This window comes from Etheostoma spectabile, unplaced genomic scaffold, assembly GCF_008692095.1.
Source record: "Etheostoma spectabile isolate EspeVRDwgs_2016 unplaced genomic scaffold, UIUC_Espe_1.0 scaffold00003544, whole genome shotgun sequence".
In the NCBI taxonomy this organism is placed as follows: Eukaryota; Metazoa; Chordata; class Actinopteri; order Perciformes; family Percidae; genus Etheostoma; species Etheostoma spectabile.
Window position 1 is genome coordinate 1 of NW_022603042.1, and position 12,677 is coordinate 12,677.

General features: G+C 40.3%; 2 protein-coding genes across 2 annotated transcripts; both read left to right on the forward strand.

The window, feature by feature from the left end:
* Nucleotides 1–119: 119 nt before the first annotated feature.
* On the forward strand, nt 120–3,922 carry LOC116676639 (cytosol aminopeptidase-like; the record flags this gene model as incomplete). Its single annotated transcript, XM_032507605.1, is given in 9 exon segments — nt 120–256; nt 258–275; nt 377–501; nt 648–736; nt 825–927; nt 2,851–2,930; nt 3,018–3,130; nt 3,358–3,416; nt 3,419–3,922. Coding segments are annotated over 9 exon segments (849 nt in total), but the record flags the coding sequence as incomplete, so codon positions are not given.
* A 724-nt stretch (nt 3,923–4,646) lies between these two features.
* LOC116676640 (mediator of RNA polymerase II transcription subunit 28) lies at nt 4,647–7,846 on the forward strand. The gene is made up of 4 exons (XM_032507606.1): nt 4,647–4,851; nt 6,661–6,727; nt 6,830–6,942; nt 7,232–7,846. Exons 1-4 carry the CDS (start codon nt 4,693–4,695, stop codon nt 7,433–7,435), a joined length of 543 nt encoding a protein of 180 aa, XP_032363497.1. The 5' UTR covers nt 4,647–4,692; the 3' UTR covers nt 7,436–7,846.
* Nucleotides 7,847–12,677: the final 4,831 nt, after the last annotated feature.

Here is a 12,677-nt window from a genome sequence, read left to right on the forward strand (position 1 = left end):
AAAAAATTTAAAATTCTATCACTTAAGTATGGTCTGGTCTTATTATTGATCGTTTGCTTAACTCTGAAGAGGAGCTAAAGGAAAAAGGTTCTTGTCTAAGAGTTCATGTGTTTCTATAGATCTCAGCTTGGATAGAGGAGCAACAGATGGGAGCGTTTCTAAGTGTGTCTAGAGGCTCAGAGGAGCCCCCTGTCTTCCTGGAGCTACATTACAACGGTTCTCCTGACAGCACGCAGGCCCCGCTGCTCTTAGTGGGCAGGGCATCACTTTGACAGGTAAACCTAATTATGCACACTCCTGCTCACTACCTCATCATATAAAAAAGTTACTATGCTGACATTAACGACGTTTTTTCATTCCCTCTGTTTGCCCATAGTGGAGGTATTTCTCTGAAGCCGTCTCCTTCCATGGATGCAATGAGAGCTGATATGGGAGGAGCTGCCACTGTGTGTGCATCTATCGTCACAGCAGCAGCTCTGAAACTACCAATCAACATTATTGGTAAGCGTTTCCTTCTACTTTTTTTTCTCCTTTTTTATAACTTTGAATCCCTGTGCATTACTTATTTTTGATAAATAGAAAAATATAATGTTTAAGTGAAAACAAATCTCTTAACCTTTGGGTTTCCATTGGTTACAATAAATCAGGTCTGGCTCCTCTGTGTGAGAACATGCCCAGTGGAAAAGCTACTAAACCAGGTGATGTTGTCACTGCCAGAAATGGAAAAACAATCCAGGTGGGAGGACCAAACAGGAACACGAGAGTGATGTGTTTATGCACTTGATATGTGTGTGTGGATGAATAGGTTTTATTGCTCTGCACAGGTTGATAATACAGATGCAGAGGGCCGACTGGTTCTTGCTGACGCACTGTGCTACGGGCACACCTTCAACCCCAGAGCCATCGTCAATGTTGCTACGCTAACAGGTGTGATTTTTAACCTTATGAGTCCGTGTGTGTCTCATCATGAAAAAATCGACTGTAGCGGGATCTACCACAGAGTTTTCAGTAGTTTAAACTGATTTTGTCACCACGATAGTGTTGCAACCGTGCAAGATGCATTCACAAAATTTTGCATGTTTGCAGTTGAGATCAAAATGGCCAATTTCGAAAATTGGGTGTGGTGCGAGCAAGGGATGGCATAAGTAGGGGGTAGGATTTGGGAAGGGGCCCCCCTATAGTAGTTACTTCAACTTTTGGTTGGTAAGATTCAAACAAACTGGTTGTTTTTTGTCGCAGACCCACTATCAGACTGCAACCTCCTGAAAAGCTAGTTCTCAAGAAAGAAAGAAACCGTTGAGGAAGTGATCTGTATATTATGCAAAATCATTTCGTAACTAACAATCGAAAAACACACCAGAGAAGATTTGGCCTGTAACAATCATTGCATAATTGTCTAATTGTCAATTATTTTACATAATAGCGTTTTCTTTGTTTAACCACACTTAATTGCCAACATTAGCTCAGGTCTAAGGGCGTATAACTGGTAATTGTTGATATTGTTTAGATATGCCATTTGTAATTATATAAGTGATTATTAGTTGGGGTATATAGTTTTATTGTAATTTCAATTGTTAGTTTTTGGCACTACACACGTTCATAACAACAAAAATAACAAGGGGGGATAATAAAGAGGCTTTGTTTACTTCATTGGCCGTGAACTTGTGTTATTACATTATCTGGGTCACATAACAGTGATTTAACCATTTAAAACTTTAATTTGTTTAAAAAAAGTAATACATAATTAAAGCTGCAAGCAGCGTTAGCAGCCTTTGCACCTCTTGACATGTCGGGGTTACTGGCGGACACCAATCCTTGCGACTGTGCATTTGCATGGCACTCAAACACTGTAAATCGTCACCAATGAAAAGGGAACTCTCTGCTCAGTTCAATGATACCTCACAAAATAGTGTACAAGAAACGGGTCAGTAGTTATTAAAGGGCGCGTGGTTTAAGCTAATGGGTCGGGGTAAACCATCACCGATCAAAAAGGAACTCTTTGCTAAGTTCAATGTTACCTTACACAAGACTACCTTAAACGGCTCACAAGTTATGAAAGGGTGTGTGGTCTGAGTACATGGGCGTGGCTAGAGTATAGGGGCTCAATAGCACTATAGACCACACATTCTAAGTTTCATGTAAATCGGATAATGTTTGTCATTTAAGGCTGATTTCATTTTGCCAGCAGGGGGCGCTATGACCAAAAGTCAATGTTGGCTTGCAGATGTCCTCAGGCCTGGACTCTTGTAAATCATAACAAATTTTGTACATAGCATCTTGACTTTTAGGTCTACTTCCTGTTGCCTTTAGGGGGTGCTATGACTTGGAGCCTATATCGGCCATAGATGTTTCAGGGTTGAACTTTATGAATCCTGAAAAGGTTCCAGCCAAGTGGACAGTGTACACTCAAGTTACACCCACTTCCTGTTTCAATGGTGAAACGCACAAAATGGTCACCCCGCCACAGCCATGCCCTATGACGAAAAGCTTTTCATTTAATAACTTTTCATCTTTCATTAAAGTACGACCTGTGGAAATGGCCAAAAACACACTAATTTCGAACTTTCAATTCAAAGTGGTGGACTTCTGTTGCGTAATGGGTATGGCTCCAGTGAGCTTTTTTTTGTACATCTTGACATGCTACATGAATTAGAATTGTTAAAGCTCTAGAGAAGATACATTAACACATATAGAATGTAAAAATCATGTTTGCACGTTGGTTTGTTGGTAAGAAATTAGTGTGACTACAGGTGTGAAAGCAACCTTAGGTTGATAATGTTACATGATTAAATTAAAAATGTACTAATTGTAATTGGTTAATATTAAAATCTGTCTTTTTCTGTCTCCCAGGTGCGATGGATGTAGCTCTTGGCTCAGCAGCAACTGGAGTGTTTACAAACTCTGACTGGCTCTGGGAGCAGCTGCACAAGGTTCTGCAAATGCACAATAAACACACTCCCAACATCTCAGTCCATTAGCTCCTGTGTTGACGTGTGTGTTTGTGTATGTGTGTGAAGGCTAGTGTTGTGACAGGTGACAGAGTGTGGCGGATGCCTCTGTTCCAGCACTACACCAGACAGGTGACTGACAGCCAGCTGGCTGACCTCAACAACATCGGCAAGTACAGCCGGTACGTATCTCACTACACTCTGCTTCAGGTATCAGAGCAGTACAGGGCCTCGTTCTTCGTACACTGATAATAAAAATTTTAAAGAACCACATTAGCGGGATGAGAATAAACAGGATTATTTTAGCCTGGGTAACAGCACGTTAACCTAATTGAGTAAAGCCACAGTTGAAGAACAGGACCCAGGAGTATATTCATGGATTATTATTGTGCCTTGATTACTTTTCTAGTTCTGGCGGTGCATGCACAGCAGCTGCATTCCTGAGAGAGTTTGTCACCGCTCCTCATTGGCCCATCTGGACATCGCAGGTGTGATGAGTAACAAAGATGAAGTTCCCTACCTGAGAAAAGGCATGTCAGGAAGACCAACACGTACGCTGGTGGAGTTTGCTGCAGGACTGGCCCACAATGGCTGAGAGATTGATGCAAAAATCTGATTGAACACAAGACCAACTGTGAGCTTCTTCCCTGGCAAGATTCAAAAGTGATCTCTGAGCAATGGCCAAGTTTTGCAGTCTGTGCACAAATGAACAGTATCCTAACCATGGAAGAGCACTGAACATGTGGCAGGGATTCATGGCTGTATTTTTTTCAAAAGAAAATCTGAAGGCTTTGATTTTTAAATACTGCTATTGCATCAATGCACAGTAAGAGGGCCTCAATGTAAAGCAGGTTGTGTCTCCGCACACTGTTCAGATTTCAGCTAAAAACACCTGAAGCTCTGTAGTAACTACATAGCTCACATAATTTACATGTTGTTTAAAATAAAGTCTACAATTAGTTATGTGTGTGAAACATTTGTTATCTCTATGGCTCTTTTGTTGATAACACCAATGTACGCTGCTTGGCCCAAGGTACTGTATGTGGACACCAAAACATTACACCCTTTTGTTAATGTTAAAAACCTTATTTCAAAACAATGGGCAATAATGCACTGCTATCATAGCATGAATTCTTCTAAGAAGGCTTCTTTCAGATTTTAGAAATTGGCTGCAGAGATTTGCCACAAGAGCATTATTGATGCTGAATCCTGAAATTGAGAGTTCATCCCAGCTGGCATTTATCCAAAAGCCAGTCAAGTTCTTCTACATTAAACTTTAAAAACCATTTCCTTTTTCTTCATTGTGTGAGGGAGCACTGGCATGTGGAAAATAGTTCCCTGCCACTAAGTTGAAAGCACACTATTGTCTAAAACGGTTTAGGCTTATGACTGCTTAAAACAAAGATGCTTGCGTCCCTGCATGAGTTTTGAAGTAATTTAAGCGATAGTGTTTTTTCCGTAATATTGCTTCAGATTAATGATTTATAGAAGCCTAAAGAGGTGAAAGTATTCAGTATTTTGCCAGGAAAAAATAGATAATTCAGAAGAAAAAAATTTGAGTAACATATGTTGTTTGTCTTATTCAAATCATTACACTTAATTGAAGCTAGCCAAATAATTTAAACAACCCCAACCCAAGATAAAATATTAAAATAGGATTGTTCACATACTTTTGGCCAAAACGACCGTACTCAGAAACGTCCCTCTATGTGCGCATGTGCAGACCAGGTAGACAAGAAACACAATGGCAACGTCCATGAGTGGGATGTTCTCCGGTCAGCAGCCGCCCGTTGCGCATCCCGTCGGGGGTCCCGGTGGACCGGGCCAGCCAGGCTTCCCCGGTACTGCTACCAGACCTCCGGGAAACAACACGCTGGTGGATGAACTGGAGGCTTCATTCGAGGTATGAGGCTAATGTGCTAACTTCCGTTAGCGGTGTGTGCAAACTGTTGTTAGCTAGTTTAGCTAGCTAGCTATGAGGTTTAATGTTTCAATCCGTGGTGTTGTTAAAATACAATAGTCCCACAGAGAGGGCTATGAAAAGACACATTTTATTATGAGTAAAGAGTAAGTCATGTATAGATAGCTTTGGTCTGTAGACGCTAAAATAAATGAGCTACGTGCTAATCTTAACGTTAACTACAGACCGAGTCAAAGCTTCACAAGCTTCCAGCTCTCTACTCCAACCACTTTTACCAACACTAAAAAAAACTGTCAGTTTTTGACAGCTGGCAAGAAAGTGTCAAATTGAATCCTTTCTTCCGTTGTGCAACTTTATTTCCTAAACCCAAACAACTGCATAACATCACAATAACACAGCTGTATCTTTGGTTTACTTGGAACGGAATGCGACAGCCAAGTCTACAACTCTTTGTCCCACTAGTTTAATGAGTAAGTTTGGGAATCATACACTCTACGGCCATTTGTGTACATTGGTTTATTTTTTATTCAAGAGCTGTTTCTCTACTAAACCTAGGAACTCTAGTGGTAAATAGTGTTCTTTCACATTTGTGTGATAACCGTTTTGGGTAGACAATTCAAGTTATGTCATTTCACACAAGATCAGCCACTTCCTATCAGTACAGCTTTCTAGATAGTCCTGTGTACATCTATAAATATAATGTGTATTATCAAGTAATAAAACAGGCCTTTTTTCACAGCAGACATTTTGACTTTCGTAGCAGGAAAAGCACAGATGTTGCTAAGAAAACTAACAATGGCTCTGTTCTATTAAAGTGTCCCAGTAAGTCATGATAGTGTGACTGTAAGCCAGCAGCAACAATACCAGGTCCCTGAAACCAAGGCACCGTGAACCTGAAAGCTGCTCCTGAACATAGTAATTTTGGCTGCTGGGATTTCCAGGAGATGTGGATCCCTCATCTGTAAGGCGTTTGCCCTTGTGCTCAAAATGAAATCTTTAAAGAAATGGTTTTCCCAGTTTGGTGTAGAAGAACATGACTAGCCTGCACAGAAACCTGGTCGCAACCCCATCCAACACCTTTGAAATGAACTTCAACCCCAACTGTGAGCCAAACTTTATCACCCAATGTCAGTTCTCAACCTCAATATAGTGTAATGGTCAGAGGTAAACATACTTTTAGCCATGTAACCTTATGTCTTGAATTTTCAAATTAAGTACATTAATATGTAGTTTGATTGTTTAGACCAGTTTAAACTTTTAAAAGTATCTTACAAACTAGGGCTGGGCGATTTGGAGAAAATCAAATATCACAATATCGTTGACCGAATACCTCCATATTGATACCGCAACAAGATTGTAGTGTTGACCATTGGTGCTTTCACAAAATATTTACACACTTGTGATAAATAATCATCAGTAATGTGGATATAATGACTAAGTGGGTAAAAGCAAATATTATTACAGTTACAGCAGTCTGGTAAGTTCAGGAAATGACATCACTTTGCTGGAATGCAGCCTTTAAAACCAGGAAAAGACAACACTTAAGCCACATTACAACATTACAAAATCCAAAAATCTATGACGATATCTAGTCTCTTATCCCAATGTCAATATAATATTGATATATTGCCCAGCTCTACCGCAAACTGTTTTTTATCATAGGTCAGACTGTGTGGTAAATGAGTTTCTCTTCCTAATTACTTAAATAGAAAGCTGGTATCCATCAAGGGGAAACGATCCTCATGGCAAAACTGCATTTGACATGTTGTTCTATATGCATTTATTCTTCAGGCATGTTTTGCATCTCTGGTAAGCCAAGACTACGTTAATGGAACTGACCAGGAGGAGATTCGGACCGGTGAGTAAAGCCTCCGATTTTTGTTCCTTTTGTAGTAGTTTTACTTAATCTCAAATTGTAATCTGAATATTGATGTACGTCTCATTTGTCTGTTGTTTGCAGGTGTTGACCAGTGCATACAGAAGTTCCTGGATGTAGCTCGACAGACAGAGTGCTTCTTCTTACAGAAAAGGCTTCAGTTGTCTGTGCAGAAACCAGAGCAGGTGGTGAAAGAGGTAAATCATTAGACTGACTTGCATTTTCATTTATCTTGACAGCTTTGAAGTGTTTCTCTCCACTTGCGCAGTTTGTTTCCGCCATTTATCTATGATTAATGTACTTGTACTTTTGATCCCCAAATTATCTATGGAAGCTGTAAAAATGTGTTATGTGTCGTATCTAGGCTTAAGTATCATTGTGTTTATTTCTTAGACCCTAATTTGTGACATGCTCACAGTGTTTATAGTTTATTTATTTCTCTCGCCTTCTCATTTCTCACATACATTTTTTTTTTTCTCACTTCAGGATGTGTCCGAGTTACGTAATGAGCTACAGAGGAAAGAATTGCTCGTTCAGAAACACTTGTCCAAACTGCACCACTGGCAACAAGTGCTGGAGGATGTGAGCGTTCAGCACCGCAAACCCTCAGACCTTCCACCTCCGGGACCACTGGCCTTTTTGGAGCAGGCCTCTGCGAGTCTGCCCCCTGCCCCTTTAAAACCTAATTAACACACCAGAGGTGCGGTAACATTAGTCTTCTGTTAGATTAAACTGTTCGACACCCAGAATGTGATGTTGAGCTCTGACCAGCCAGCTATCTAAACCCACCTGGAAAGCACATGTCTGCATTCATCGATCATGCAGGCTTGATTTGAAGTGAATGGGAGATGGAGCGAATATTTGCAGGACTCAAGTGTAATGTAACCGTACCTAAACACTTCAGAAGAAACCACACACCATGTACGTCGTGTGATGCCTGCTTTCAGGTGTCAACCTATGAGAAAACCGAAGAACAGTTGCCCAGCTGTGGGAAAATCACAACGTAGTTTTATTTCAACTTTCAGCATTTGGATTTATGTAAATATTTCTGTTGGCGACTATTTTTTTTTACTGTAAAAATAAAATGTGTAGTATTTTGAATTGACCGAAAGTCTTAATTATGTTAATCTCATTGCACAGAGGATCATTTTTGCATTTGAAAACCGAATTTAAAGAGACATTACACTAACTTTACACAAGAATCTGAGTTTACTATTCATGGAGAGTTGTACTTAATGGACACAGCTGTATAATGTCTTTTGTGGCTCTGGAAGAGCTTTGTTAAGTCTGACAAAAAAGCCTGGAGTTTCAAAGACATGGGCTTTTACCAAGCAGAGAGGACCTAACAAAGATGATATAGAATTATGGGCATTATGTGATCCAGCATTCTTGGAGCATTACCTAGGACTCAAAGTCAAGATCCCGACTTCTACTGCTTCAATCCTGACCATTCTCTGTTTTAATCTGGTGCTCAAACAGTCTTCAAGTTTGATGGAAATGCAATACTAAATCAGTGGAGTACTCCTTTAATCACCAAAGCTTGTCCTTAAGGGAGTAAGTAGCTGGCAATGTATTTCTTACACATTGCTAAAATAACTATGAGGCATAATTTATAATAGCATATATATATGCTGTAAAGAAATATCAAAGATGAGTCTTGTCGTGGGTTAAAAAGAACATGCCGACAAGAGAAATGTCTCAGCCATGATCAGCCATGACTAAGACTCCTGACAGCCTGTTGTCTCTGATGCATTCAGCGTCTTCACACCATAACAGACTTGTTCTCTGCAGCTTCATAGCTATGGCCTGTCCATTGACGGGACCGCCAGGCTCAAATCTACACAGATGGACTCCCTGGACAAAGCTTCTTGGGAAACGGGTCTGTGGTCTTGACAAGATAAAACAGGGGGACCATGGATTTCTTATTGCATTTCCAGAACTGAACTCAGTAGAGAACTCTAGGGGTTTTCTTCTTTTTATACATTCTCTTAAGATAATGCCTACTTAACTGCATCAGCTGTAGTTGTGAAAACAACTGTTATGCATCTTCTAGCAATCCATGCAATCTTAATCTTGTGGAAGCCCATTTCTGCCAGGAAATACACTGATAAAACTAGCATCAGGAAAATACAAGTTACAATGTAAAGTCAAATTTATCACACACTAAGTCACTAAGTGAGATAGTAAATCAAAAATAATGAGTCATTAGTAAGTCTAAATTATAGTCTCAGCTTTTAATTTATTTTTAAATAGTTGTATTACATCATTTTGTTCTCTTTGTTTTGTGTTTAATTGAATTGGCTGAAGATATAACATTCCATACGGGACTTTAGGGGCTCTGTAGCAATACATAAACCTATACCTAAGTCAAAATAACCAGATACTGAGTCAAACATTCTGACTCAAACACACTTCAATATTTTTTCTTTCTTTTATTTATTCCCCATGAGTGTTCCTATCATGATGAGCCCTCCTCCACGGTCAGTCTTCCACAGCTAGAGGGAGACAGCGCTTTCTTGTGGGACCCTTGGCTGCTCGGAGGACCGTCTTTGCCGACATGTCCTTGTTTGTGCGTTTTAATCAGCGGTTGGAAAATAACAGGTAGTCTTGTCCGTCCGCCTCTCGCGCCCGTATACACCCAGGAGGCAAGAGAGGCAAACATAAATCCCAATAAACCGTTTGACGCTGCTGGTCGGCTCCTTTTCCTGCGTGTGTTTTTTTTTTCTTCTCCTGAGCTGCCGACAGAAGAAGCAGTCCGCAGGGTACAACCGCCGGGTTGAATCGCAACGTGTTTGTTTAGCGAGTGGCACCGCAGTCGGGCTGTGTGTTCACATGAAACAGGCTGTCAGCCCGTCTCCCCGCCTCTGGACAGCTGGTCGCCGCGATTCACGCTTGAATTTAGACCCATTAAGACGACATTGTGGATATGGAATGGTGCATGCCGCTGGGCCAAGTTTTCAGCCTCTGAAAAACACCGGAATCATGGACAGTCATCCGCTGTAAGTGGAAAAAAAAAAAAACGAGTGTGTGTGTGTTGACGTTTCTCAGTGGCTGCTGACTGATGGTGCCGCATTGACAGAGACAGCGGGCGGCCGGTGTGCCTGCTTACTGACCGGGGGGAGGAATCTGTGGTTCTGTGGTTCTGTTATAACGTTAGGATTTGTTGGTTGTTGATTTTATTTATGGCAGAGGTGATGTGTGTTAACTGCTATGTAGCCATGTGCATGTGGGTGTGTGACAGAAAACAAGGCCATGTGATTTTGGCATGAGCAGCATGATTCAATTTGTGTTTGATCTGTTTAATTATGAAAGGGAGAGGCCATAGCGTGTGCTGAACAGTGTGGTAGAAGCACATTTACAATTGTCAGCTACTTGTAAGCTACTTTATGCTGCTGTTTTTATACTTTTACTCCACTTATTTTAGAAGGAAATGTTGTGGGCTACTTTGCAACATATGACATCTGTAGTTTCTAGTTTCAGATATCAGAGATTCAGAGATTTTACATACAAAACATAGTATTCTTATAAAATACATTACCAATTAGGTAGCTTCCAACCCTTTTGGTTTCTGACCACAGTGTTGGAAACCACTAGACCACTCCACCTCTAGCTGCTACAGTAGCCTACAACAGCAAATGCTACTTGATGCATCAGTATTACAAATTAATAATGTAGTAATGCATCACTCATGGGGTCATTTTTTTGCACAATGAGTAATTTACTTTGATACTTAAAGGTCCCATATCATAAAATAGGTTTTTATGGGATACGGTGTGTACATTTTTTCTGGAACATTTTTATTTACATTTTCACTCAAGCATGATTTGAAACGAAGGACTTTAACTTGTAATGGAGTATTTTTACATTAAGGTATTGGTGCTTACACTTAAATAAAGTTCTCAATACTTCTTTCACTAAGTACTGCTTAATATTATTTTAGAAATACAATTGTTAAACATGTGCAACATCTACAAATTTACACACAGTGGCCACATTACTACGTTAAGGCTGATTTATCATTTAGGCCCCCTTTTCACTATGTGTAAATTAGTATAGGTAATTTGATTAATTGCTCGGTAGGGAGCTTAAGTACATAATTAACTATGCCCTGCATTGTTGACTAATGTTGTCAAAAGCTCATCTGAAGACTGTTATTAGTTCATATTGATCTCACATGCTGCGTATGACTAAATAAAGTGGTGGTTTTGATCAAATCACCTGAAACCAAATGAGACACATAAAACTTGGGGCCAGGTAGTATTAATCCTCCAGAGGAGTACTGGTTGGTTTGAGTTTCTACTTAATGGTAACATGGAAGCAAAATGGTACATATACACTGCTTAGAGGGTGGAAGGTGGGTGGTAGGGGCCAGTTTATTAGGTAGTGCTAAACTAATGCACTCTAATACAACAGCCCTGCCATAATAATGCTCAGTTCTAGTTGAGAGGTGTTGATTCACCTTTATAATCATTCATTTAGCAGGATGCAGTTTGTGGTGCTCCCATGTTCTACATGGAATGTAATTCGTGGTGCTGCTCACAGCATTGAAAATACATTAAAATATTACTGACATAAACTGATGACAGACAAACTTCAGAGATGGATGACGATTTAAACACAGGTTCTCATGTTGCTTGTTTTAAGTGGACATCACATATGAAAGATAATACCCTCCAAAATGTCCTGCTGATGAAACTAACTATAGCTATATTTGCTTGACTGTGTGTAATAGAAACCAACAGTCTGATGTCTGGCCTCAGTAATGGGCTGTCTTTAATGTCTCTCTCAGGTGCACCAGACTCTGTCCACACGCTCTGGACAAAGAAGATGGCGTCGAGAGGCACGGTCCTGTCACTCTCAACCCTCGGCATATGAGGAAGGCGTTCAAGTCATGATAGCTGCGCAGTGATGCTCTCTCTCTCTCTCTCTCTCTCTCTCTCTCTCTCTCTCTCTCTCCCTCTCTCTCTCTCACTTCAGTCATCCTCTGGGTTCCACCTGCTAAACTTTAACTGTACCTCTCACCTCTCCGTCTCTTACATTGCTATGCAGCCAAAGCTTGTTGTGTGATGTGACCATAGTGGCGGAGGATGTAGAGATTGCTGCTCACAGAGTGTCCTGGCTGCTGGCAGCCCCTACTTCCATGCTATGTTCACATGTGAGGACTTCTTCCATCCATCCAAGCTGGACATCTGGCCCTTGTGGTTCAGTGTCCATTTTGTTGTTGTTATTTTGTCACGTTCCTGGGTGGTAATGGTTGTCTTACACGTGTGTACCAACAGGTGAGATGGCAGAGAGCCGGCGAAAAGAGTGAGGATAAAGGAGATGGACGGTTGGACTCTGGGGCTGCTGGTCGACTATATTTACACAGCAAGATACAGGTCACAGAGGATAACGTGCAGGTAAAAAAAACCACATATTTAAACTAACATATATGCATCATCCAAATAACCCGCATCCTGTACCACAGCTACAATGCATTGAATATGGAAGCAAATAACAGACGTAAGTCTTTGAACTTTAACAGCCCCTGAACCTTAATATCTTAATATTTTTATTTTGAAAAACTTGTATCTTAATTTATTTTGTGTTCTGATTCACCTCGTTGAAATCATATCATTCTTTGGAAACCATATACCTGAATTGATTTGTACTGAATTCACCTCTTTGAAATTTAAAGATCAACATTCTTGAATTTCCTGAATTTCGATAAATATTTTTCAATGGGTCCACAAATTCTATACAAAAAAATCAACTTACAGAATAAATACATTCAGGTTGATTAAATTTTGAATCGCGTCGTCGCATTCAGATCTCAAATTTCAAGATACAGTTTTTTCAAACGAAAACCAGTCAAATTCGAGTGCTCAAATTCAGACTAAAAATCCAAGTTAAAAATACCACCTAACTCCCGGCTGCCCAGGATAGGAGAAGC

Coding starts and splice junctions, on each gene's coding strand:
- LOC116676640 (XM_032507606.1), top strand. CDS start 4,693: ATGGCAACGTCCATGAGTGGGATGTTCTCCGGTCAGCAGCCGCCCGTT. Junction 6,728..6,829: donor CCAGGAGGAGATTCGGACCG/GTGAGTAAAGCC, acceptor TGTTGTTTGCAG/GTGTTGACCAGTGCATACAG. Junction 6,943..7,231: donor CAGAGCAGGTGGTGAAAGAG/GTAAATCATTAG, acceptor TTCTCACTTCAG/GATGTGTCCGAGTTACGTAA.